The sequence below is a fragment of the Alexandromys fortis genome, unplaced genomic scaffold (assembly GCF_014885135.2).
Source record: "Alexandromys fortis isolate MF-2015 unplaced genomic scaffold, M_Fortis_MF-2015_v1.1 scaffold_137, whole genome shotgun sequence".
In the NCBI taxonomy this organism is placed as follows: Eukaryota; Metazoa; Chordata; class Mammalia; order Rodentia; family Cricetidae; genus Alexandromys; species Alexandromys fortis.
The window spans coordinates 3,916,343-3,937,294 of record NW_026068009.1 but is presented as its reverse complement, the minus strand read 5'-3'; the positions used below and the strand labels follow the sequence as shown (position 1 = coordinate 3,937,294).

The 20,952-nt window shown below is 42.7% G+C and overlaps 1 protein-coding gene across 2 annotated transcripts in view; it reads left to right on the top strand.

Annotated features, from left to right (window-relative positions):
• The window catches only part of Palld (palladin, cytoskeletal associated protein), a 359,932-nt gene that overhangs the window by 168,910 nt on the left and 170,070 nt on the right, over positions 1 to 20,952 (top strand). For both annotated transcript variants that reach the window (XM_050161811.1, XM_050161813.1), the window contains exons 8-9: positions 11,472 to 11,591; positions 13,389 to 13,731. In XM_050161811.1, the coding sequence (XP_050017768.1) occupies positions 11,472 to 11,591; positions 13,389 to 13,731 (463 nt within the window). The remainder of the gene's footprint in view (positions 1 to 11,471; positions 11,592 to 13,388; positions 13,732 to 20,952) is intronic.

The following is a 20,952-nucleotide window of genomic DNA, read 5'->3' as shown; positions in this document are numbered from 1 at the left end:
CCAGGGCACCTCTCCACACAGTCAGAGATGTGTCACAGGCTTGAAATACATGATGTCCGGCAGATAAGACTAGCTAAAATTGTTCATAGTTTTAGTACTGTGTCACCATTCTTTTGGATAGGTATGTGACAAAAACCACTGACTTCTGTATGGAAATGAGCTTTTCTATAGCCAGTCTCATACAAAGGGGTTAGACAGCCTCCAGTAAATGCTCACACCCATTAAAATGCAATTGTGGTTACTGAAAAACAAGGGGGTAATTTTTCTTTTAATGCATGTATGTTTTGCCAACAGTACTTAACTTGTGCTGATGTAAGTTATAACGTTCTATGGGAATAACTTCCTAACTCATGGAGCTGTTAGGCTTATCTGTAGGCTTAAATAACTCTAAGAATATGCTAATATATGTAAAGTCTCATAGCCCAAGACAGTTTACTTTCATATTTGAGAGAAAAGGGGAAGTTTGAAGGTACTTTTGAGTATGCACTGGAAGAAAAGATTTAAAAAAAAAGTTGAAGAGTGAGATTACAAGTTCTAGGCCAGACTAAAGTACATGCTTCAAAAGGAATTAAGAATGAAAGAAGAAAGAAAGAAAGAAAGAAAGAAAGAAAGAAAGAAAGAAAGAAAGAAAGAAAGAAAGAAAGAAAGAGGGAGGGAGGGAGGGAGGGAGGAAGGAAGGAAGGAAGGAAGGAAGGAAGGAAGGAAGGAAGGAAGGAAGGAGTTGAGGAAGTGGCTCGTTCATCAATAAAATGCCTCTGTGTTGCACAAGCCTGAAGTCCTGAGTTTAGATCCCTAGAACCACATAAAAATATAGCCATTATAGGGCACCTGTTACCCTGATGCTAGGAAGGCAGAGAGAGATAAATTCTTAAGTCTCATTGACCAGATAGCCTAGTCAAGTGGATGTGCTTTGGGTTGAATGAGAGACTTTATGTTTAAAAGTTGAAATAAAGAACTATTGAACAAAGACTGGGCATTGCCCTCTGGCCAATATATGCAGCAGAAGAAGAAAGGGGGATGGAGAAAGGGAAGGAAGAGGGAAGGAAGGGGAAGGAGGGCAGACCTCAACCTCTTCTTGTAGTCACCTTCTCGAATATTCGCTTGTGGACTTTGCCTTTCTTGGCAGAAACAAAGGACCTTTCTGTGGACAATTTAAACACCTCAAGAGGAAAAAAGTAGACAGTGGTATGGGTTATATTTTCCGAAGGTATCACCTAAATTAAACAACAGGGAAAGAAAGGTAAAATTTCTAGTTAGCTCAAAGAGGGAGGAAAGGGGGAAGTGAGGGAGGAAGGGAGAAAGGAAGAGAGAAAAATCATAAACAAAAGTTGAGGGAATGGCCCAAGGAACACAGGAAGAAGAAATCTAACAGCAAGGTAGAAAAGTAGAGAAGGCAGAGAAAGGAAAGAGACATTGTAGAATTAAGATTCCAGGAAGAGTGACTCAGGACCTTCTCCTGCTTCTACTCCTCAGGCAGTAAAGCACTTTTTGCATGAGCCTGAATTCTGGCCTAGCACCCACATAGCAGCCAGGCTTGGCAGTGCCTGTCTGTAACCCCAAGGGTGGGCAGTGGAGGAGCTTGGTGAATGCTTGGGGTTCTTTGGCCAGCCCATCTAGTCAATCAGAGACCTGTAGATTCAGTAAAAGACCAAGTCTCAAAAAATAAGTGGAGAGCAACTGAGAAGGATGTCTAATGGCCACCCCTGGCCCCAATATGCACCAACACATGCAAAAGCATGTATACACACACACACACACACACACACACACACTACATGTATACACAAATTCTCTAAGTTTAAAGCCATTCACTTTTAGACTGAAAATGCACACCAAGTGTGCAATATGTGGAATGAATTCAGAGCTGTGCATATCTCTGGGGAGTTCAGAATATCCAGGATAATAGACCACTGAATGAACACATTCCCAGGAACCTCGGAGAGGCTCAGGCCTTCTCAGCAGCCACATTAGACACAAAGAGACCATGAAGCAAAAGCTGCAAATGCAAAAATTACCTCTAACTGGGAATTATCCCCAGAGCCCCAGGTCTGTGTGAAGACCTAGTAAAAATACTTCCAGATTTGCAAGGTCTCAGAAGTGTTCTTCCACAGTCTCTCAAGGATGGTGTTCTCCACCACAACCAGAGAGCTGAACCAGGAAGAGCAAAATGCAGATGTGCAGAACAGGAAGCGGTGATCAAAGGGAACCTCCATGAGTGTACCAGCTGTGCACCATGAAGGAGGGCAGGTCCCCAGTCGCAGATTGCAGGGTGTGCGTCAGGAGAAAAACCCACTGTGGCTGTCTGCACGACGGGCTCCACTGCCTGGCTCCTTCCCATCTTTTGCCTTGGTAACGGGCTGGCTGGATGGCAGAGCCAGTTTTCCCAGTTTTGTTGTCCTGATCTCTCATCCATAGACTGACACCTGGAGCAGCAGAAGAGACTTGTGTAGCCCCCAAGAAGTCGTGCATTTTGTCCTAGTCCTGAGATCTGATATTTGGCCATGTTGAATTGAGAAACATGAAATTTGACGGTGCCGAGTCCATCCAAAGTAACTGTTAGGCGTCCAGTTCTTTAGCCCCACCGGATGCGTATCACATTTTCCAAGATTCAGAATGTTACCTGGATCTTGTACCTTTGTGGCCTTTCTGTTTGTTTGTTTGTCTGTTTTGTTTTGTTTTAACAGTGACAAGGTTGGACTTACTGTCCAGTTCTTTAAATGACATATATACTTGATACCCATTTTTAAAAGGATGCATATATAGACCATCAAAGGATATATTATCTTAAGATAAGGAAGATTAATTTGGGAAAAATCTACAAGTCATTTCTAATGTGCTAACTTTGTTTTATTCCTCCATTTGATCAATACACAGGGGTCCATTTCATTAGCGGTCTTTACCGTGCACACTGTAAATGTCCCTCTCTCTATGTGTAGAACTGACTGTCTTTAAAGAGCGTTAGACTGTATTGATACCTGCACTGCTTTGAAACACACTGGATTTCTTCTTCATTGAGTTTATCCAGAGCCTTTTTTTCATTAGTTGTGTTTGCCAAACCACGTAGTTTGAAAAGTAAAAGCTGTCAGTGACTCCAGATAAAATTTTAAAAGGCTATAAATGGAGATATGTACAAAACAGTACCTGGGAACCGCCAGGGGATTAAATAGCTTTACCCTTGCTGCCTCTTCATTGTATGAGTTTCTGTAAATTTGGCGGGTTTTTTGTCTGTGTTTCACCAAGTGTTCAATAGATCCAAGAACTTGAGTGATATTCAGGGCTGCCTTCTGCTGCAGTTGAGCAATTTTTAGGTAATTTTAAAAAAGTATTTATTGCCAGTAAAAATAATTTCTGACTTAGTAATTTATTATATGCCTTCAAATCACAACCTCAGGAAGTCAAATTTGGCGAAAGTGGGTTTTAAAAGGATCACAATTAAAGTTATTAATAACCGTGGACTTCTCCATTTATATTGGAGACGGTTTTTTGGTACAGACCAGTGAGTCTCTAATCCCTTCATTTGACATGACTGACATTTTCTGACTTCAGTTCTTACCAGAATTTCTTTTACAGATGCTGTAGGGCTGAGTTGCAATCAGATAAAAATTTCATGTTACAACCTGGGGCATCTCGTTTCCATGTGGCTTGCTTCATATTTAATGTTGTCCAAGTCATGCAAGCCATGAACTTGTCCCCACTGGGAGACTCTTTCAAAGGGAAGCCAAGAAAGCAACCTTGGGTATATGGAGTTGGCCAAATGGTAAAATCATTGCAGGGTCACAAAATGACATCCCGATGCTGTTTGGGTTTTGTTCTCTAAGTCATAACTTTTCTAGATATCTAGTTAGTTGCAACCATATGCAGGTCCGTATCTTATTTTATACACAGTATTTCTGAAAATTCATATAAAATAAGTCCTGTTTGATCATATTGGAATTTTAAAGGAAACTTGTAAGAAAATCAATCTATTTGTTTATTTGTTTGTTTTATGGAACAAATATCCTTTCTTCTATCTACATGAACCTATGCATTTATTAAAAATCAATTCTGAGGAAGCTGCCATGTATTAAGTGCTAGTAACATGAGCCATGAACAAAAGAAAGTAATAAAGCAATACTGGATAAATGATTCCACTTTAGTTATAACATGTCCTCACTGGAAACCTGCCCTCCCAAAATCTCAGTTGGAAAAACTCCGACCAACTCTAATTTTTAATGGGGGGAAGTAGATTCTATGACAGACCTTAAGGATAAAAGGAAAGCAGACTCCAAAAGTACTGCTTAAGGACAAGAACTGAATGAGCAGGAGGCGAAACATCAAATCCGAGACCAGCCTGGCAGAAGCAGGACCTTGCCTGCCACATTCCAGGTCTTGACCTCATATTCAAATCACACAAGGACCAGGAAGTCATGTGGTTTTCTTCCTCCTTAGCTACCCGGCTAGGAAGAGGCAGTTGTGTATAGAACCTCATGTTTCCTTAAGGAGGTGTGACTTAGTTAGGAGAGCCCAGAGTCTGAGAAGGGATGTAGAAGAAGCATCGCCTTTCTTAGGAGTCATCAGGACACTGGGAGATGGTTCAGGGGGTGAGCACTTGCTTCACAAACATGAGGGCCTGAGTTTGCGTTCAAAGGATCTACATAAGAAGCTGGATGTGGTCGTGCACACACCTATAACTGCAGCACTGTGGTTGGCAGGGCAGAAGCCATGCTTCAGATTACTGTGCCCAACAGCTCCAGTTTCAGTGAGACACTCGGTCTCAATGGAACAAGGAGAAGGACGGGGATAGAACTGGATACATGGAGTCCTTTTCTAGCCTCTGTGCACACACATGGTGACCTTATCTGTGTGTGTGTGTGTTCACGTGCACACTTACACACATGTGCGCATGCACACACACACACACACACACACACAGCTGCTGAAAGCCCATATCTCAGAGGTAGCCACTGCCTGAGGATGTTTTCCACAACTTCAAAGGGATACCTGCTCATTTCTTCTAATGCCAGTATATTCCAATTCTAATGTACTCATGACTGATCCAAGGGATCTGATGTCTGATCAGGGGGCATTCAGCTATCTCCTTGTACATTGAGAACCATGAGTTTATTAGAATATTGAGAAAGCTAATTTTATTTATAAGCATCAAGAAACTCTGTTTCCAGACTTAACTCTTTCATTGTCTTCCCTTGTACCAGGCTCCCTATATCATTAATGTGGAAAAAAAAAAAAACAAAAACGAAAACAGAACGACTATAGAGGCTTTATGCTTTAGAACCAGGTAGTGCACCTGGCGCCTGGCTGGTAGCCTACCCTGAGAATTTGGACTGCAATACTAATTAGCCATATTCTAGAGATCAAATGTGAAGGGATGAGGGTTTTGGACTAGATATCCAAAACCTCTTACAACACAAATGTCCTAGGTTTTCTTTACCCTTATCTGCTTATGCTCATAACCACATACATTCAATTAAAAGAAGACAAAACAGAAATAAGAAAACAAAGCAAAACTCCCAGGCCTTGTACCTTTCCAGTAGTTTCTCACTTCCAGCATGGCAAGACGTCCTGATGTGAAGGCCCCAGCTTGAATTGTTGCCACACTTTCTGTCTGCTTCACCTGGAACACCAAGACTGCCCCATGTTAGAAAACCCACAAGGCAACCTCACAGCCTCTGCCATTCTGTTGTCTTCTTTCTATTCACTGACCTTTTTAATCAAATAATTGTATCCTTTGAATGTGTCAGAAACCCAAGTCTCAAGCTCTCCCCTTAGTATCTCAAGCATTCAGGACTGATGGATATTAAGTAGCATGGGAACAGGGCTCAGGGTTATGGAGCAGTTTTTGTTTATTTATTTTCACATTTTACAATTTTTTGGGGGGGTGAGTAAGACCACAGTTGTGAACTTCAGAGCACACTTGAAGAGATAGTTTTCTCTTTCTTTCATGTGTGTTAGAGGATTGAACACGTCATCAGGCTTTCCACCAGTTGCCTTTACACTCTGAGCCATCTTGTTGACTTCAAGAGGCATTGCTTTTCAACCACTTCTCCAATCATGGTTCGAAATGAGTCATCAAAGTGGATGGTGACCTTCTTTCATTTTTTAGTGCTGGGGATCGGACCCAGACCCTTGTTCATGCTGAGTAAAAGTGTTCTACCATAAAGCTGCATTCCCAGCCTTCGTCTGCAACTACCATGTTTTAAAATATACATACCTATAATTCCAGAGCTAGCAAAGCTGAGGAAGCAGGGCCATGGCTTGGGCTAAGTAGGAAACCCCATCTCAAAATACAAAAGGAAAAAAGAATGAGGGGCGTGGCCAATGAGATCACTAGGTTGGTAGAGGTTCATGCTGTCAGGACTGACAACTGCATTTGGTTCCCAGACTCTACAGGGTGAAAGAAGGAATCCACTCTAGAAAGTTGTCCTCTAACACCCACACATGAGCTGCGGTGTGGGTATGACACACATACACGTACACACACACACACACACACAATACAATACAATAAAATTTTCAGACAAAAAGTAGGTGAATTAAAAAAATATAGTAGTGTGCCTGTTTAGTGTTTTCTGTGAATTTGTTACCACTATGTATGTGTGGTCTTGTTCATAAATGTGTGTGTTTGTCTGTGTGTGTGTCTGTGTGTATGTTTCTGTGTACATAGTTTGCATACACCCATGTGACCAGGTCGAACACAAAGTGTTTTTTCCTTCTGTTCATTCTAATAAACGTTCGAAATTCACTTTTTTAGAACTTATCTCAATACAAATGTCATCTGGCAAGTATATTTTTAAGAAGTCCCTCGGCTCCATCCCAGAACTGTTTAGGCAGACTCTAGGTGAGCAGAAGGGGCTGAGGCATCAGCACACTTGTTCTTCGCTGCAGGGGGTTCTTATCATAGGCAGCTCTGGCAAGCACCGTGAAAGAGTCAAGATCCTATCAAAGGAAAGGGTCCTCTGCAGCCAGTCTCATAAATAAACCCTCACAGACATCGCCAGTCTTGCCGAGGAACACGGGCATTCTAGTTTTGAACTTACGCAAATTTAAATATTGACGAAGGATCCTGGGCATCCATCCATCAAGAGCCAAACGAAGTACACAAAACCAGAGTGACCAATTCATTTTTCTAGCTTGTAGATTTTCGTCTCCTCTGTGAGTAGAGCCACCAATTTTAAAAATGACCAAGTAGCTTAAATGTAAATTACACATCATAGCTTCACACTCCTCATCTATAGTGTTTGCCAAGTCCCCAGGGGTAGTGACATTTCATTTGCCTTTTAATAAATAAAACTTGCCTGAAGATCAGAGAGTAAAACAATCACACTGATCAGCCTTCCAGATCAGGCAGTGGTGGCCCGCCTTTAATACCAATAGCCACACTAGTTGCCATAGAAACCAGGCATTGAATGCCTTTAATCCCAGTGGTTCACGCCTTTAATCCCAGACCCATAGTGGACTATAAAACGGGAGGAGACAGCTCTCACACACAGTCTCCTTCTGAGATTCCTGGAGGCAGGATTGCCATTTTAGACTGAGGTAGAGGTAAGAGCTAGTAGCAGGTTATTTTGCTTTTCTGACCTTCAGATTGAGCCCCAATTTTTGCCTTTGGGTTTTTATTAATTGTGCTACACTCTTGTGTATATCATGAGATGGGGGCCTTTTCCACTGGAAAGACGGGAAGGTCGGTCTGCCTGGATTTACATCAGCCCCTGCACAGCTGCCTGCTTCACACATGTGCTATTAACTTAAGCCTTTTTTGGTTGGTTGGTTGGTTGGTTGGTTGGTTTGTTGTTTCTAATGACATACATTGTTGAACTTTGTTGTGGAATTAGTATGCAACCTAAGTTTAACTTTTCGGTATGTTATGCCTTTTGCTGTTGTCAATGCTACAGCAACTGGAATCAAACACCTCGCTAACACTGAACTCAGCAGGCTTTGTCCGTCCGCCTTCCCCCCCCCCCCAACACTGAACTCAGCAGGCTTAGGCAAACATTAAGAACTAGAGAAAATTGTGTAGAGTGCTATTCCCCTTCAACCCACATTCGCACTGGTATTTCAAGAGTATCTCTTAAAGGACTATTTTGATCATGAAGTGTAAAAACATATAACGCGTGTTACTCACTGATGAGACCTGGAAGGACTTCTCAAGTCGCTTCTACCATCCGGAGTCAGATGAAGGCCAACGTGGCCACTCTCAGACCCTCTTGCTTCAGCACAATTCTGTGTGATCATGCTATCTTGTCACAAAACATGTTTTCACATCTTTGCAAAAAAAAAAAAAAAAAAAAAAAAAAAAAAAAAAAAAAAAAAAAAAAAACCAGCTCGGGTTGTGATCTCCAATAGCGAGTATTTTTCATTATTTGTAGATCAGGAAACTCCAGTGATGCCATCATTTCATTACATTATGAACAACTCAAGCTACCCTTTACTTGAAATAACTATCGTTGCGTTCTCGTGAGGTTACTGTACTTTTCATACATAGTGGGAAAAACCTGTGTAAATCACAATAATTAGACCTTTATTATTGTATCTATATGTCTCTGTAAGAAATAAAAATGTACAGAAATAAGTGAAAATATGTATGTTTCTGTCTGTCTTAAATTTAAGTTAAACCCTCATAAAAAATTTTAACATAATTTCTTAAGAGGTTAATTAATTTTAACATAATTATTTAAGAATTAAACACCCATTTGTACCTTGTATTAGAAAAGTTTTATACCATGTACTTGTATAAGATTTTTATCATGTATATGTATTATCTACTCAAAACATTTGTTTTGTTGTTGTTTACTGGAGTGGTTGGAAGATTTGGAGAGTCTTTTGTTTGATTGATTGATTGATTGATTGATTTCGGGTTTGAGGCCTGTTCTCATCTGACCCCTGATAGCTTTGCACAGCTCAGGCGTGGCCTTGAACTCCTGTTCCTCCTGCTATACCTCCCAAGCATTGAGATTACACATGTGCCCAAAATATAAATTCACAATATTTAAATATATAGAGAGGACTTTTTAAAAAGAAAAAGGAAAGATAATTCAGGAAACCTTGTTTAGATTTGTCTTTATGGACTGAGTTAGAAGAATTGTAAAGCTACTAAAAACTATGGAGAAAAGAACAAAAAAGGATCTTGTCCTTGTGATTGTGGAATAATTATAGAATATCTAATATCTGGAAAGATTTAAAAGGTATTACATGGTCAACCTGCAGTTTGATTTCTCCAGCCATCTGAAACAAATATAAATGCTGAAATGTTTTCTTTTTTTCTCGTTTCTATTCTTAAAATTGCCTAAAATGTTTAATTCTTCCCTATTTCCACCTTATATTTAAATGACTCTTTGCCTTTAGCAAACTGGAACTTTCTGCTAAGTCTTCCCACTTGCACCTGCCTTGCTTACCTTTAAAGGTGGCACAGTTTTGAGGGAAGGGAGAAGGGAGGCTAGGCACACCCTCATGCCACAGGCACTAGGCCTGTAGACTCTGGAGTTGAGATCCATCTAGAGATTGTCTAACTCGAGTTCTTCCGTCCATGCTGCTGTATCTCACCCCCTGAGCATTACAAAGAACTCGAGGCTAGAAACCCTGCACCATGATCTCACACCTGCAGCTATAGACTATTACAGCTGCTAACTGGGTGGACCGTGAGCGTCTAGGCTCTGTGACGGAAGAGGTTCCAGGCTTTCTCTCGAAAGTTTTTCTTCATATCTTACAACTTTTTGTTAGTCAGGCTGTTGGTTCTTTTAATCTATTTCTTCCCTCTTGCTGAAATTGCAACTCATTTGCTCGTACTCTTCACAAAGAAGAAGGAGAGGTGGAGGAGGGGGAAGAATAGCAAGAAGAACAACAACGAGAAGAACAAAAAGAACAAGAAGAGGAAGAGGCAGAGGAAGAAGAAGAGGAGGAGGAGGAGGAGAAAGAGGAGGAAGAACAACAGCAACAAAAAGAAGAGGAAGAAGAAGAAGACTGCCTAAGCATCTTCACTAGAAGAATTTCTTTATATTTTGGAGAATCTCACTTGTTTACCTTGCCTAGCATTTAAATAGATAAGCAACAGACACCCATTACTCTCCTCTTTTGTCTGCAAATTCACCATGTGTATGCCTGGTGCTCACGGAAGCCAGAAGGGAGCACTGAGTCCCCTGAAACCAGAGTTACAGATTGTGAGCCACTATGTGGTGCTGGGACTGGAGCTTGGAACCCAGAAGAGAAGCACTGCTCCTAACCACTGCGCCATTTCTCCGGCCCCTACTCTGATCTTTTGATCTTCTTTATCGAAGCCAAAGAAAGAAGTACATGACAGGAAATAATGCTTTCTATAAGTGCACAGTGTACCACTGTGATACAGCCTTGTGTGGCAGATCCTTCTGCCCTTCCTCCCGGACATGTTGGCAACCTCCTCCACTCCGAGCAGCAGCTTCCCATGTCCTGGCCACAGCAGCCGCTCAACTCCTGTAGGAGGCTGACCTGTGTACACACCGTCATGTCTGTGTTGTCGCTTTTCTCTACATTTAACCAATGATGTCAGTTCCGCACTGCCCTATGTACGCTCTGTCATTGATTCAGCTTGTGCTCTACAGTGAATCTAGTTTGGCACATCCCCGTCTTGCCTTGACATCAAATTGAATACTATGTTAAAAGAATTAAGTCGTGTCATCTCATAGCTTGAAGATTTACGTATGTTTCACTGTGGTAGCAACATGGTCGCCATGAGCTTTGCCTACTACTGAAGTTTCAACAGCTCTTAGTCAACAGTGGTCCCCGGATCTGCCCAGGAGCAGAGCAATATCGCATCAAGGAATGGTGCATTTCCAGTTCTAAGGAAAATCTCCAGCAGCCTGCTAGCCAAACTGTCATGAGCATCATCAGATTGTCGGGAGTGGGGGTGGCATGAGGGTCGGGAATGGAACAAATGCAGGAATGGAGGACAACTATAATGTTCACAGAGGGCCACAGACCTCGGTACTTGATAAAGAAAAATAAAAAACGAAAGAAAGAAAAAGGTGCACACTGAACCCTGAAATACTACCTCAAAAAATATTTTGGTAATATCTATATGCTTTTAAAGCTGTCATAATTATTCTGTAGAACTAAACACAATAAATTCTTTGTGGTTACTCCTGGAGACATAGTAAGGAGCTTTAGCTATAGAAATAGTCAGACTGTAAAAAGAGATTGCACTTTTGTTTGAGATTGTTTATCTTACTACTTGCTGCTTGTGTGTGTGTGTGTGTGCATAACTATTTTAATAAAGATAAACAATTCTTGTGAGGTAACACTTTGACCATAGTTAATACTTCCCCACTGTGTTTGACAGATGTGTTTTGAGACAGACTGGCTCCCATTCATTGGTGATGGTTAAATTGAAGAAAGAGCCACTAAAGCCTGAAGAGTTGGGGAAACTAGAGGAGGTGGGGGCTCACTTCTCATGACTTCTCTGACAGTTTCCCTCTAACACATTGTCTTGGTCATTTTGCTTCCAGAGGAGATCTGCACCCTTGTCATTGCTGAGAGCTTTCCTGAAGATGCGGGCATCTTTACCTGCTCAGCCAGAAATGACTACGGTTCAGTGACGAGCACTGCGCAGCTTCTCGTCACCTCAGGTGCGTGGGCATGAAAAGCACCTGGTTCCTCCTACTCAGTCTTTGTGCAAGTAGTTCCCCAAGACAGGCAGCCACTGTCCCAGGGGCAGAGCTCAGCTCCTAGGAATGTTCGTGACCCCTCCAAGGTCCTCCTAACAATAGAATGTCTCATCTTGGAGGCACGGAGCTGTGGAGGTGGTGATGACAAACACAGTAACTAGCACTCACTCTTGGGGCCAATTTTTTTAAAAATCGTGCAATTGTGGTTTCAGAAACAATGGAACTGATAATCTTCGTGCTAAGCTAGGATTCCTCACCTCAGAACGCCACCTTTAAGTCAGGGGAGCAGTCACAGTCCTCAGCAGTGGAGAGGACCTGCAGAAACCTGCCCAAATGTGTCACTCTGTAAATCACGGTGGTCACTTCTGAGAAAGGAATACAGCTAGCGAAACAGAGAGAGACTGTAAAGATGCTAGAAATCAAATTTCCCCTCAGTATATATCCGTGTGAGCAGGCAGCTCTGACATGAAAGATAAAATATTGTACTGCTTAACCCAGTGTTCAAAAATACACAGACATCCGAACTCTAAAACAAATCTCTAGGGAAAACCATAAGAAGAAACAGATCTTTACTTTTATTTGTATGTCTAGGTGAGTTTTCTACTGACGGACTTTACCTCGGCTTGTACTAACTTTCTCATCTTCCAAGCCCGTTGTATAGGAAGTTTAAACTCATCATTTTGACCACGCCGAGAGGCATAATGAAGCACACAGCAGGGCATCAGTAAGTGGATGGCTATCTCATGGCCCTGGTTTCTAGAAGAGCAAGAACTTGGGGGCTAGGTGGCAGCAGAGGCACAACCAGAACAAGCTTGGGGAATGTCAAGGCTTTTGTATTCTCAGTAAGATAAGTAGGGAAAGGAAGGCTCGCCTTACTGGGACATGGTTGACATGCGCGACCACGGCTAGCACCCGTTGGGAACCACAGTGCTGTCTCGGGAGTCCCTTAGCAGGCAGCATCACGGCATGGCAGTTTCCAGTCAGCTTGGAGAGTGTCCCATCAAACGACCACAGCCCACTCCAAACAGTAACAGCAAAAAAACAAGACTCGGTTTGAGCAATAAAACCTGGTAATGCAATATCTTTCATGACTGTGTGCCAAACATGACCCTTAGATTGCTTGGTTTTCTATGCACCTCAATAATCATTGGTTGGTGCATTCCGAAAGGTCTGCCAGGCTCTTAGAAAGCTGAGTGATTCAGAGAGGCTATGACCTCAAGATACTTCCAGTCTATTGAGAGACATTTTCAAACCTGTTGTCTACCACACTGTCGTCGAGACAACGTAATTTCCTAACTGGCATGGAAATTTTTATGTACTCATGAGAATTTCAGGAATTTCACTTGGGCTCAGAACTTCTCTTCCCCAGCTTCAGAAAGGATGCGCGTATAAACTTCTGAACTTAAGGGTTGTCAGTGAGGATGGGTCTGATGTCCGAAGGGAGATCGGAGGATATAGCATTTGGATCGATATTGTTTGCGATGTCATTTTTAATGATGCCTCATCTTACAATTTTAAGGCAATTTGTTAATGAATCAGCAGTTAGTTTTTCTATAGGTGTGTTCGGTAGGGGAATGAGACAATAGTCGCCCTTCAGAACAAGGCCACCAGGCCGACGTGCTCCCTCATCCCATGACAGCAGGGTAGCTCTTCCTCCCTAATGACATGCAAGGGTACCCACCAGGTCCGTGAGTATGAAATCATTTGTTGAACAGGTAGCATCTTACTACTTTCTTCCTCTTTTGCCCCCTTCTTTAGCCAACTCTGAGAACTGTAGCTATGACTCAATGGGAGACGCCAACAGTGATCACGACCACCACTTCCCACCTCCCCCTCCGATCCTGGAGACAGGTTCCTGCGAGCTGTCGTCACAGAAACCACCTGAAACCCAGCAGGTGAACAGCCCCGACTTAGGACTTAACATGGCGGCCCTTCAAATGCAATTCAACTCGGCCGAGAGGGAAACCAATGGAGTTCATCCCGGCCACGGAGTCAACGGGCTGATTAATGGCAAAGCTTACGGCAATAAATCTCCTCCGACACCAGCTGCCCTGCTTTCGCCCACTAAGGAACCACCACCTCTGCTTGCCAAACCCAAACTGTGAGTATTTATGCATGGTTTTATAATACTTTCCATATTCCTGTGCAATTTCCTCTCTGGTTAGAAAAAAACAAACAGAGTTCTCCTAGACTGGTCTGCAGGCAAGCTGTCCTTGACTGAGGTGAGCTGGCTGGCAAGTGAGGTCCTTCAAAAATACGAAGTAAAGAAGGTAAATACAAAGCATGGTTAAATCTCTTTGCTAGAAGCTGTAACTGGTCGTGGCTGTGAAAGCATCTGTAGGGGACACTGACTTCCGCTTTGTGGTAGGGTACAACTGCTCTCCAGACAAAACGGAGAAGCGAACTCCTTGGGGTGTCTATGAAGCAAACTTTGTAACTGGAGGACTCAGTCAGAAGCGCTGATGAGAACAGCAGGAGGAGAGGGGGAAGAAGGGGAACCCAGGGGTTCTCCTGGCCAGGAGGGTAAACCAGAGACAGACTTGTCACATGGAGGACAGCCCATGACAACGCAGTCCCTGCAACTACAGGTTTCCACCAATCGCATTTGAGTTCTGTTATTTTCTCAGGGTGATAAATCTTGCATGAACTGTTTCCACTGGCACCGTGCAGCGAAGCATTGTCATGAATGGGGCCATTACAGTGTCAGGAGAGAGAAACAGAATTCAAAAGGTTCTCTATCATAGCAGAACAGCTCTTAATTGTTCCCTGACATAGGTCAGTGAAAACACATACATTCTCTCCTGGTTCACAGCTCCATGAGAATGAAACCACTCCATCTAGGAAAGGCTCTGGATTTCTTAGGATGTCTGCTGTCTTCGGAGTTCTTTGGTTCCTTAGTAGTGGCATTTTTATGTTCTTCAACCTGTGACCGGCTTGTGTGTTAGCCATATTAGAATTTATTACAAATGTGAACTGGAATGACACCTTACTCTTACACATCACTTCATTGTTTGTCAAGGGATTTCACGGACCTCAGCCCAATGCAAACCAACTCTAAGAACACTTTAACAAACGGGGAGGTGGTTTTATAGGAAGAAACTTCTGGCCAGTCTTATAAGATGACTTCAGAAATCCACCCATTGCTACCCAGTCTGTCATTGCGTTGTACTGGCTCCCACGTTTTAGGTGGTATAGAGCTACTGATCAGGTTTATGTGTAGCACTATGAGAGACCTATGTTCTCATAGAGAAGATAAAGTGAGGTTAAAAAAAGAAGAAAGGCATCCATAAAAGAGATTTACATTCTTACAACACAGCCATAAAATTAATTGCTCCTACTGACTTGCTTCATGTTTGCATTTTAATTATGTATTTCTAGTGCTTTTACTGAAACAGGGACCACCTCTCTGGGGAAGGGCAGATGTGTTTAATGAGGAGGTCTTGACTGTGCTCTTGATCCGCTGAAGTGTTTCTCTCCTAATAGCCATCATAAATTCAGCATAAATCACAGGAGAGTAAACCGGCCTTTATAGCCCTCCTTATCTCTGGCATTTCAGCAGCCCCTCAGCTTTCAGCTGTGTCACTGTGCTTGTGTGCATGAGGGAGGCCTTGTCTCCACAAAAACAAACAATGCTGCAGTTATTAAAAGGTGCAGGAGCTTAAGGACAGGTTTCAAAGGTGATGACATAATTTGCTTAAATTGCACCTTTTCGGAGGAAAACAGGAAGAAAAGACCATAAACTCAACTTAGTGACAGTTTGTTTTACTCCCTCTTTGCACCACATAAGTCTGTTACTGGGCCTTTTCTCCACAACAACAACAACAACAACAAATGCCTGGAGATTCAAAAGAAATGCATAGCTCACAGAGAAAATTGTGGATTCTCTGTATTTCGTAAAATCATCTTTCAGAGGCATGGCTCTGCCTGGAATTTTTAAGAAGAAATTTTGGAGGGGAGTTTTTAACTAGCAAACTCTGCAAATGATTGACAGAACATCTAGAAAAGTGTGGTCTTGTGTGTCCTTGTGCTTAAGTCCTGGATTCAACCGAACGATGCAGAAATCACGATGTGATTTCAGCTTCCATTCTTCTCCTGTTCTGTCTTCCTCTTCTGCCTTGTGGACCGGAGGTACAATCTACATGTGCACCGCCTGCAAAATGAGGGGGAGTTAGTGAAGGGTGACTCTTACACCCAGAAACAAGTGGGTCAACAGATAAAATTCTTACTTTCCACTGGAGTGCCAAAAATACACACATGGCCATAAAAGTCCATGCCCTTTAGATAATGAAATGGTTTAAAAGATTTTTTCCATGTTAACACAACAGCTAGCTCTCTTTGCTCCTGTTCTTCCTGTTTGCTTTTCCTCTAGTCTCTGAAGAAAAAAAAAAGCAGGATTGGTGTTTCCTACGTTGAAGTAAAATGAATTCGGGTTGCGTCAGTCTCTCTGTGTAGTTTTATTTACTGTGTTTGCTTCTGTCTTTCTTGTTCTACCTACACGCACCCTTAGACACCCAATTGTCTCTGAAACTTTTGTCTCAAGGGAGGGACATATCCTAAAAACTCTTTCACAGCCAATGTCCTCATTGGCTCTGTCAACTTGACATAGCCTAGACTCATTGGAGAAAGGAGTTGCCTGGATCACGTTGGCCTATCAATGTCTGAAAGGGATTATCTTGAATTCTCATTGACACAAGAGGCTGATACCATCTGCTGAGCAAGTAGTCCTGGGTCTAGAGAAAAGCTAGCTAAGCATGAGCCGGAGAGAACCAGCAAGCAACTTTTTCTATCATTTCTGCTCCATACTCCTGCTTGAGTTCCAACCCTGACCTGTAAACCTGTTCTCCTAAGGTGTGTCTGGTTACGATGTTTGTCCCAGAAACAGACTACAACAGGAAGGTAGCTAGGACTTTAAGACTGAGTAACCGAAGCTATGTCTAAGCAACAGTCAGCAATTTCTTAAAATAGTAAATCGTCCCTTTGGTGCACATACAGGAATTGGAGATGGTGTGTGTGAGAGGCAGAGGGAAAGAGAGGCCAGCGTCACTCTTTATCAGCTTTCTATGTTTGGAAGCTCCTTATGGGTCCCCCACACTCCTAGGCACACGTTGAAGCACACGTTGCTCCTCTGCCTGGAATGTTCTATGCTTGGACTGTGATAAAAACTGGCCTCTTCTGGTCTATCAAATCTCAACTTGATGTTATCCCTTTCCCCAGCCACCTATCTAAAGTAGCCACCCACCACTCTCTCCCTCATCCCGTACCCGGTACATAATTATCTCTGATGGTTACTTACTTGCTATTGGCTTTGTATATTGCTATCCCTCTGGGAATAGGGACCTTTGTTGTCTTCATTGGGTCTCCTGTAGTAGATGTCCATACATATTTTTGAATGAATGAAGCAAGAGTTAAGTAACAGAGAAAGCGCTCCTATCTGTAGAGCAACCTCATGTGTTCTGCTGGATTTTCCCCTGAATACTTCCAGGACTTTTATCTTCAAAGCCCACCAGTTCCAGGGTTGTCCTCCTTTATAAGACGATTCCAATTGATGTTGTTTGTCTCTCCACCTGCTGATAATAAATGCATATGAAGAACTCAGCCGAAGTCTCACATGAAGACCTAGAGCTGCCCCTCACTTAATGGAGTACTTGGCTGTCATGCACTAAGCCTGAATTCCATCCACAGCACCAGCATAAAACTGGACAAAAAGAGCCAGGCGATGGTGGCACATGCCTTTAATCCCAGCATTGCAGAGACAGAACTCTGTAAGTTCGAGACCAGCCTGGTCTACAGAGAGAGTGTTAGGACAGGCTCCAAAACTACACAGAGAAACCCTGTCTCAAAAAAAAAAAAAAAAAAAAAAAAAACAACTGGGGAAAAAAAAGGTCTATGCCTGCAATTGCAGCACTTAGTGGGGAGAGGCAGGAGGATCAAAAGCTCAAGATCACCTGCAGCTACATAGTGAGTTCAAGGCTAGCTTGGGCTAGATCTGACTCCATGAGACTTTATCTTGAAAAATAAATAGAGCTCCCTGCTATGCATACCTGAGTTCACATCTCCATTCAAAATGCCAGACATGTCGATATTCTCCTGTAACCATGGCAATGGAGAGGGGGATGGAGACAGGTGGATCCCTGATGTTCATTGGCCAGAAAGCATAGCTGAATGAATGAGCTTTGGGTTCCCTTAAGACCCTGTCTTAAACATAAATACAGAGAGCAATCAGGAAAAAACTCCCGCCATCTACCTACTCCTCTGGCCTCTACAGACAGGTCCACACATATGACACATCCATTTTAACATGTACATAACACAACAGGGGGCACAGGGTAAAAATAAACACATATTCCACAAAAGAGAATCGCAGTAGGAAGAAAGTCGTCCAGTTGCTTAGCTCCCCTCCTCCATCTCTCCAGTGCTCCCATTTGACCGAGGCCTTCCTTGTTTTAATACACTGTCGAGAAACGGAACATTTGAAACAAGTAGGGGGCAGGTCCAGTCTCTAGCAGACGCTTGCTGTGTGAGTTGCCCTGGGTACAGTTAAACTGCCCTTTCAAGGTGTGTGCACTTGCCATGTTAACACCCCCATCAGATCGCAGACTCTGATGAAGGCTTGCAGCCTTTGGTGCTACTCCCTTCCTGTCCTGTTTATGTTGGACCGAAACTCAAACTCCAATGTGTAGCTTGGGCAGCACAGCTTAAAAAGCTGAACATTTTTCCATCCTTTAACTCCTGCTAGTTAAAGTTCAAGATCTCACTCTGTCACCCTTTGATGAGAGAATGAAAATGGTTTCCAGATTCTCTTTCACATACGCTTTACCGTTCAAAAGCAAATGAGGCCATGAAAGGCAAGGAGAATGAAAGAAAGCAAAGCAACATAGGGGGAAGTGTGTGTCGCAAATAGCCGAACCTGCAATTGTCAGGTGACAGTGAAAAGATGCTTAAATACACACAAATATCTTTTTTTTTTCTTTGGTTTTTCAAGGCAGGGTTTCTCCATAGCTTTGGAGCCTGTCCTGGAACTAGCTCTTGTAGACCAGGTTGGCCTCAGACTCACAGAGATCCACCTGCTTCTGCCTCCCGAGTGCTGGGATTAAAGGCATGTGCCACCACCGCCTGGCCACAAATACACTTTAAACTCAAAAAACTTTCATTCCCTCACTATTTTGAGTGCCTGAAAAATTCTGGGAAATTCTAGACTCAAATCTGAGAGAGATAAAAGCATTACCTTTCAATAATCTACAGCCTAGAGATTGCCAGGATGATTTTGGGAAGAACTTCACACACACATACACACACACACACACACAATCTTTTAACATGACACAAATTTTTTTAAGGAAAAAAAGTCTGTGAATTTGATTTAGTGTAATTCAAACAACCTTTACTTCTCAGTGTTTACAAGGCGAATCATTTTACCTTTGACTTTGAAGATTTAAAGTGCGCTGGCTTCTATTTCTGCTTAAGCAATTTTTGTTGTCTTCAAAGAATAGTCAAAGAGTGACATAGTAACAGGAAAAATAGAAAGCATAGAACCAAAGGGACCTTCAGAATAATGTAAGAGGGGAGATGAGGTAGAAACACTAGAGGCAGAAATGAGACTCTTGTGTTTTTATAAAATCACAATAACACAGTCACCCAACAGACCCACGAATGAGTGCAGCAGAGACGGTGGCCCCACAAAGACTGGTGGGTCTCTAGAAATAGATGGTGACCCCAGGCAGACTAGCAGGCATCTGGATATAGATGGTGGCCCCAGGTAGACTGGTGGATATCTGGACATAGATGGTGGCCCCATTTAGACTGGCAGTCATCTGGACATAGATGGTGGCCCCAGGTAGACACATAGCGTCTTATATACACCCTGTGGTGACAGCTTTACATTAACTGTGTTAGTGTTGGAACTCCTCTAAAACAGCCCCTCCCTGAGGTGGGAAGTCTAATCAAGGAACTTCCTGAAGTATGAACTTTTAACTGAGAAATAACATTTTGATATAGTCTTTCCCCTAATTTTTTCATGGAAATACTGGCTCTCGCTCAGCATCACATTCTTAGCACACGGATCATGCTGCTCTGTTAGGCCAGACTCTTGCTGATTTCAGTGTTTCAGTGAATTTCCATGAGCCAGAATCCTTATTTTGTAGCTCAAAATCCTACTTGGTGTGTATTGTATAAATGGGAACACTTGCAGGGCTTCTGTCTTTGAAGTAGCACTATACCACTACCTCCCAAAAAACACAACATGTTTGGTCTCAAATATTTGATGCTTGGCATGAAAGAGCACAGGATAATAATATTTAGCCAACATTCCCATTTCATCTTGTCTAAATGTGTATAAGAGTTCCCTTGGTAATTAGGAAGTTGAAAATATAGTCCCTTCCTGATGAAGACCATTTTAAAGGGGAGACAGCTAGAATAAAGCGACACAGAAATATGGTCAAGAGTTGGGCAGGACAGTGCCTTAGCAGTTCAGAGCACTTGTTGCTGCTACTCGCCACCAGTCATAGCTCTAGATCCAGGCAATCTGGCCACCTTGGGCACCAGGCACACTCAGGGTACATATGCACACATGCAGGCAAAAGTTCACACACAAAAATTACATAATAAGTCTGTTGAATTACAAAGACTAAAATTAGGCTAGTGAGGACAACCAGTAAAGGCAAAGAATAGAGATGAGGGGATCCTTAACTCCCAGCAATGATGACACCATATTTGAGAGTAATGGAGATCCACATTAGATTTGGTGCACATTTTTAGTGGCTTTGTATCAGCCAGCCTTAGCATTTAGAGGGCAAGAACTAACAGTGTGTATAGCTGGCGAGCCTGGAGCTGTAAGGATGCTACTGCTATATTTAATTTGAATATCATTTTAAAATATCATACTTGCAGTACACAGTGTCAAAGAAGACCCAAAGTGGAAGGGCAAAGTCTCCCAAAAAGAAAGGGACTGAGGTACCAAGATAGTGAATGCTGTACCAGGAGCAAAAATGTCTCCGGACCGGATAAGATCAGAAATTATGGAAAGGAATAACCCACGATGACCAAAGAAGGGACCAGCAAAGTTCACACTCTGAGATAAGCCCCTCCCAACTGATAAGAGCGTTTAAGACACATCAGTTTGAGTGGATAGTTCAAGTGGAAATGGAGGTCACGGGCGTAGGGGAAATAGTCCAGCAGATGAAGGTGCTAAAGAGAACACTGGCATGGATTTTGGCCAAAGACAATGGCACAAGCCCAAAGGCCGAATAGCAAAGTCATTGAGAAAAGTGAGGAAATGGCCAAGGCTGCTGGTGACAGCAGGAAAGGGAATGATTACAGGGGGAGT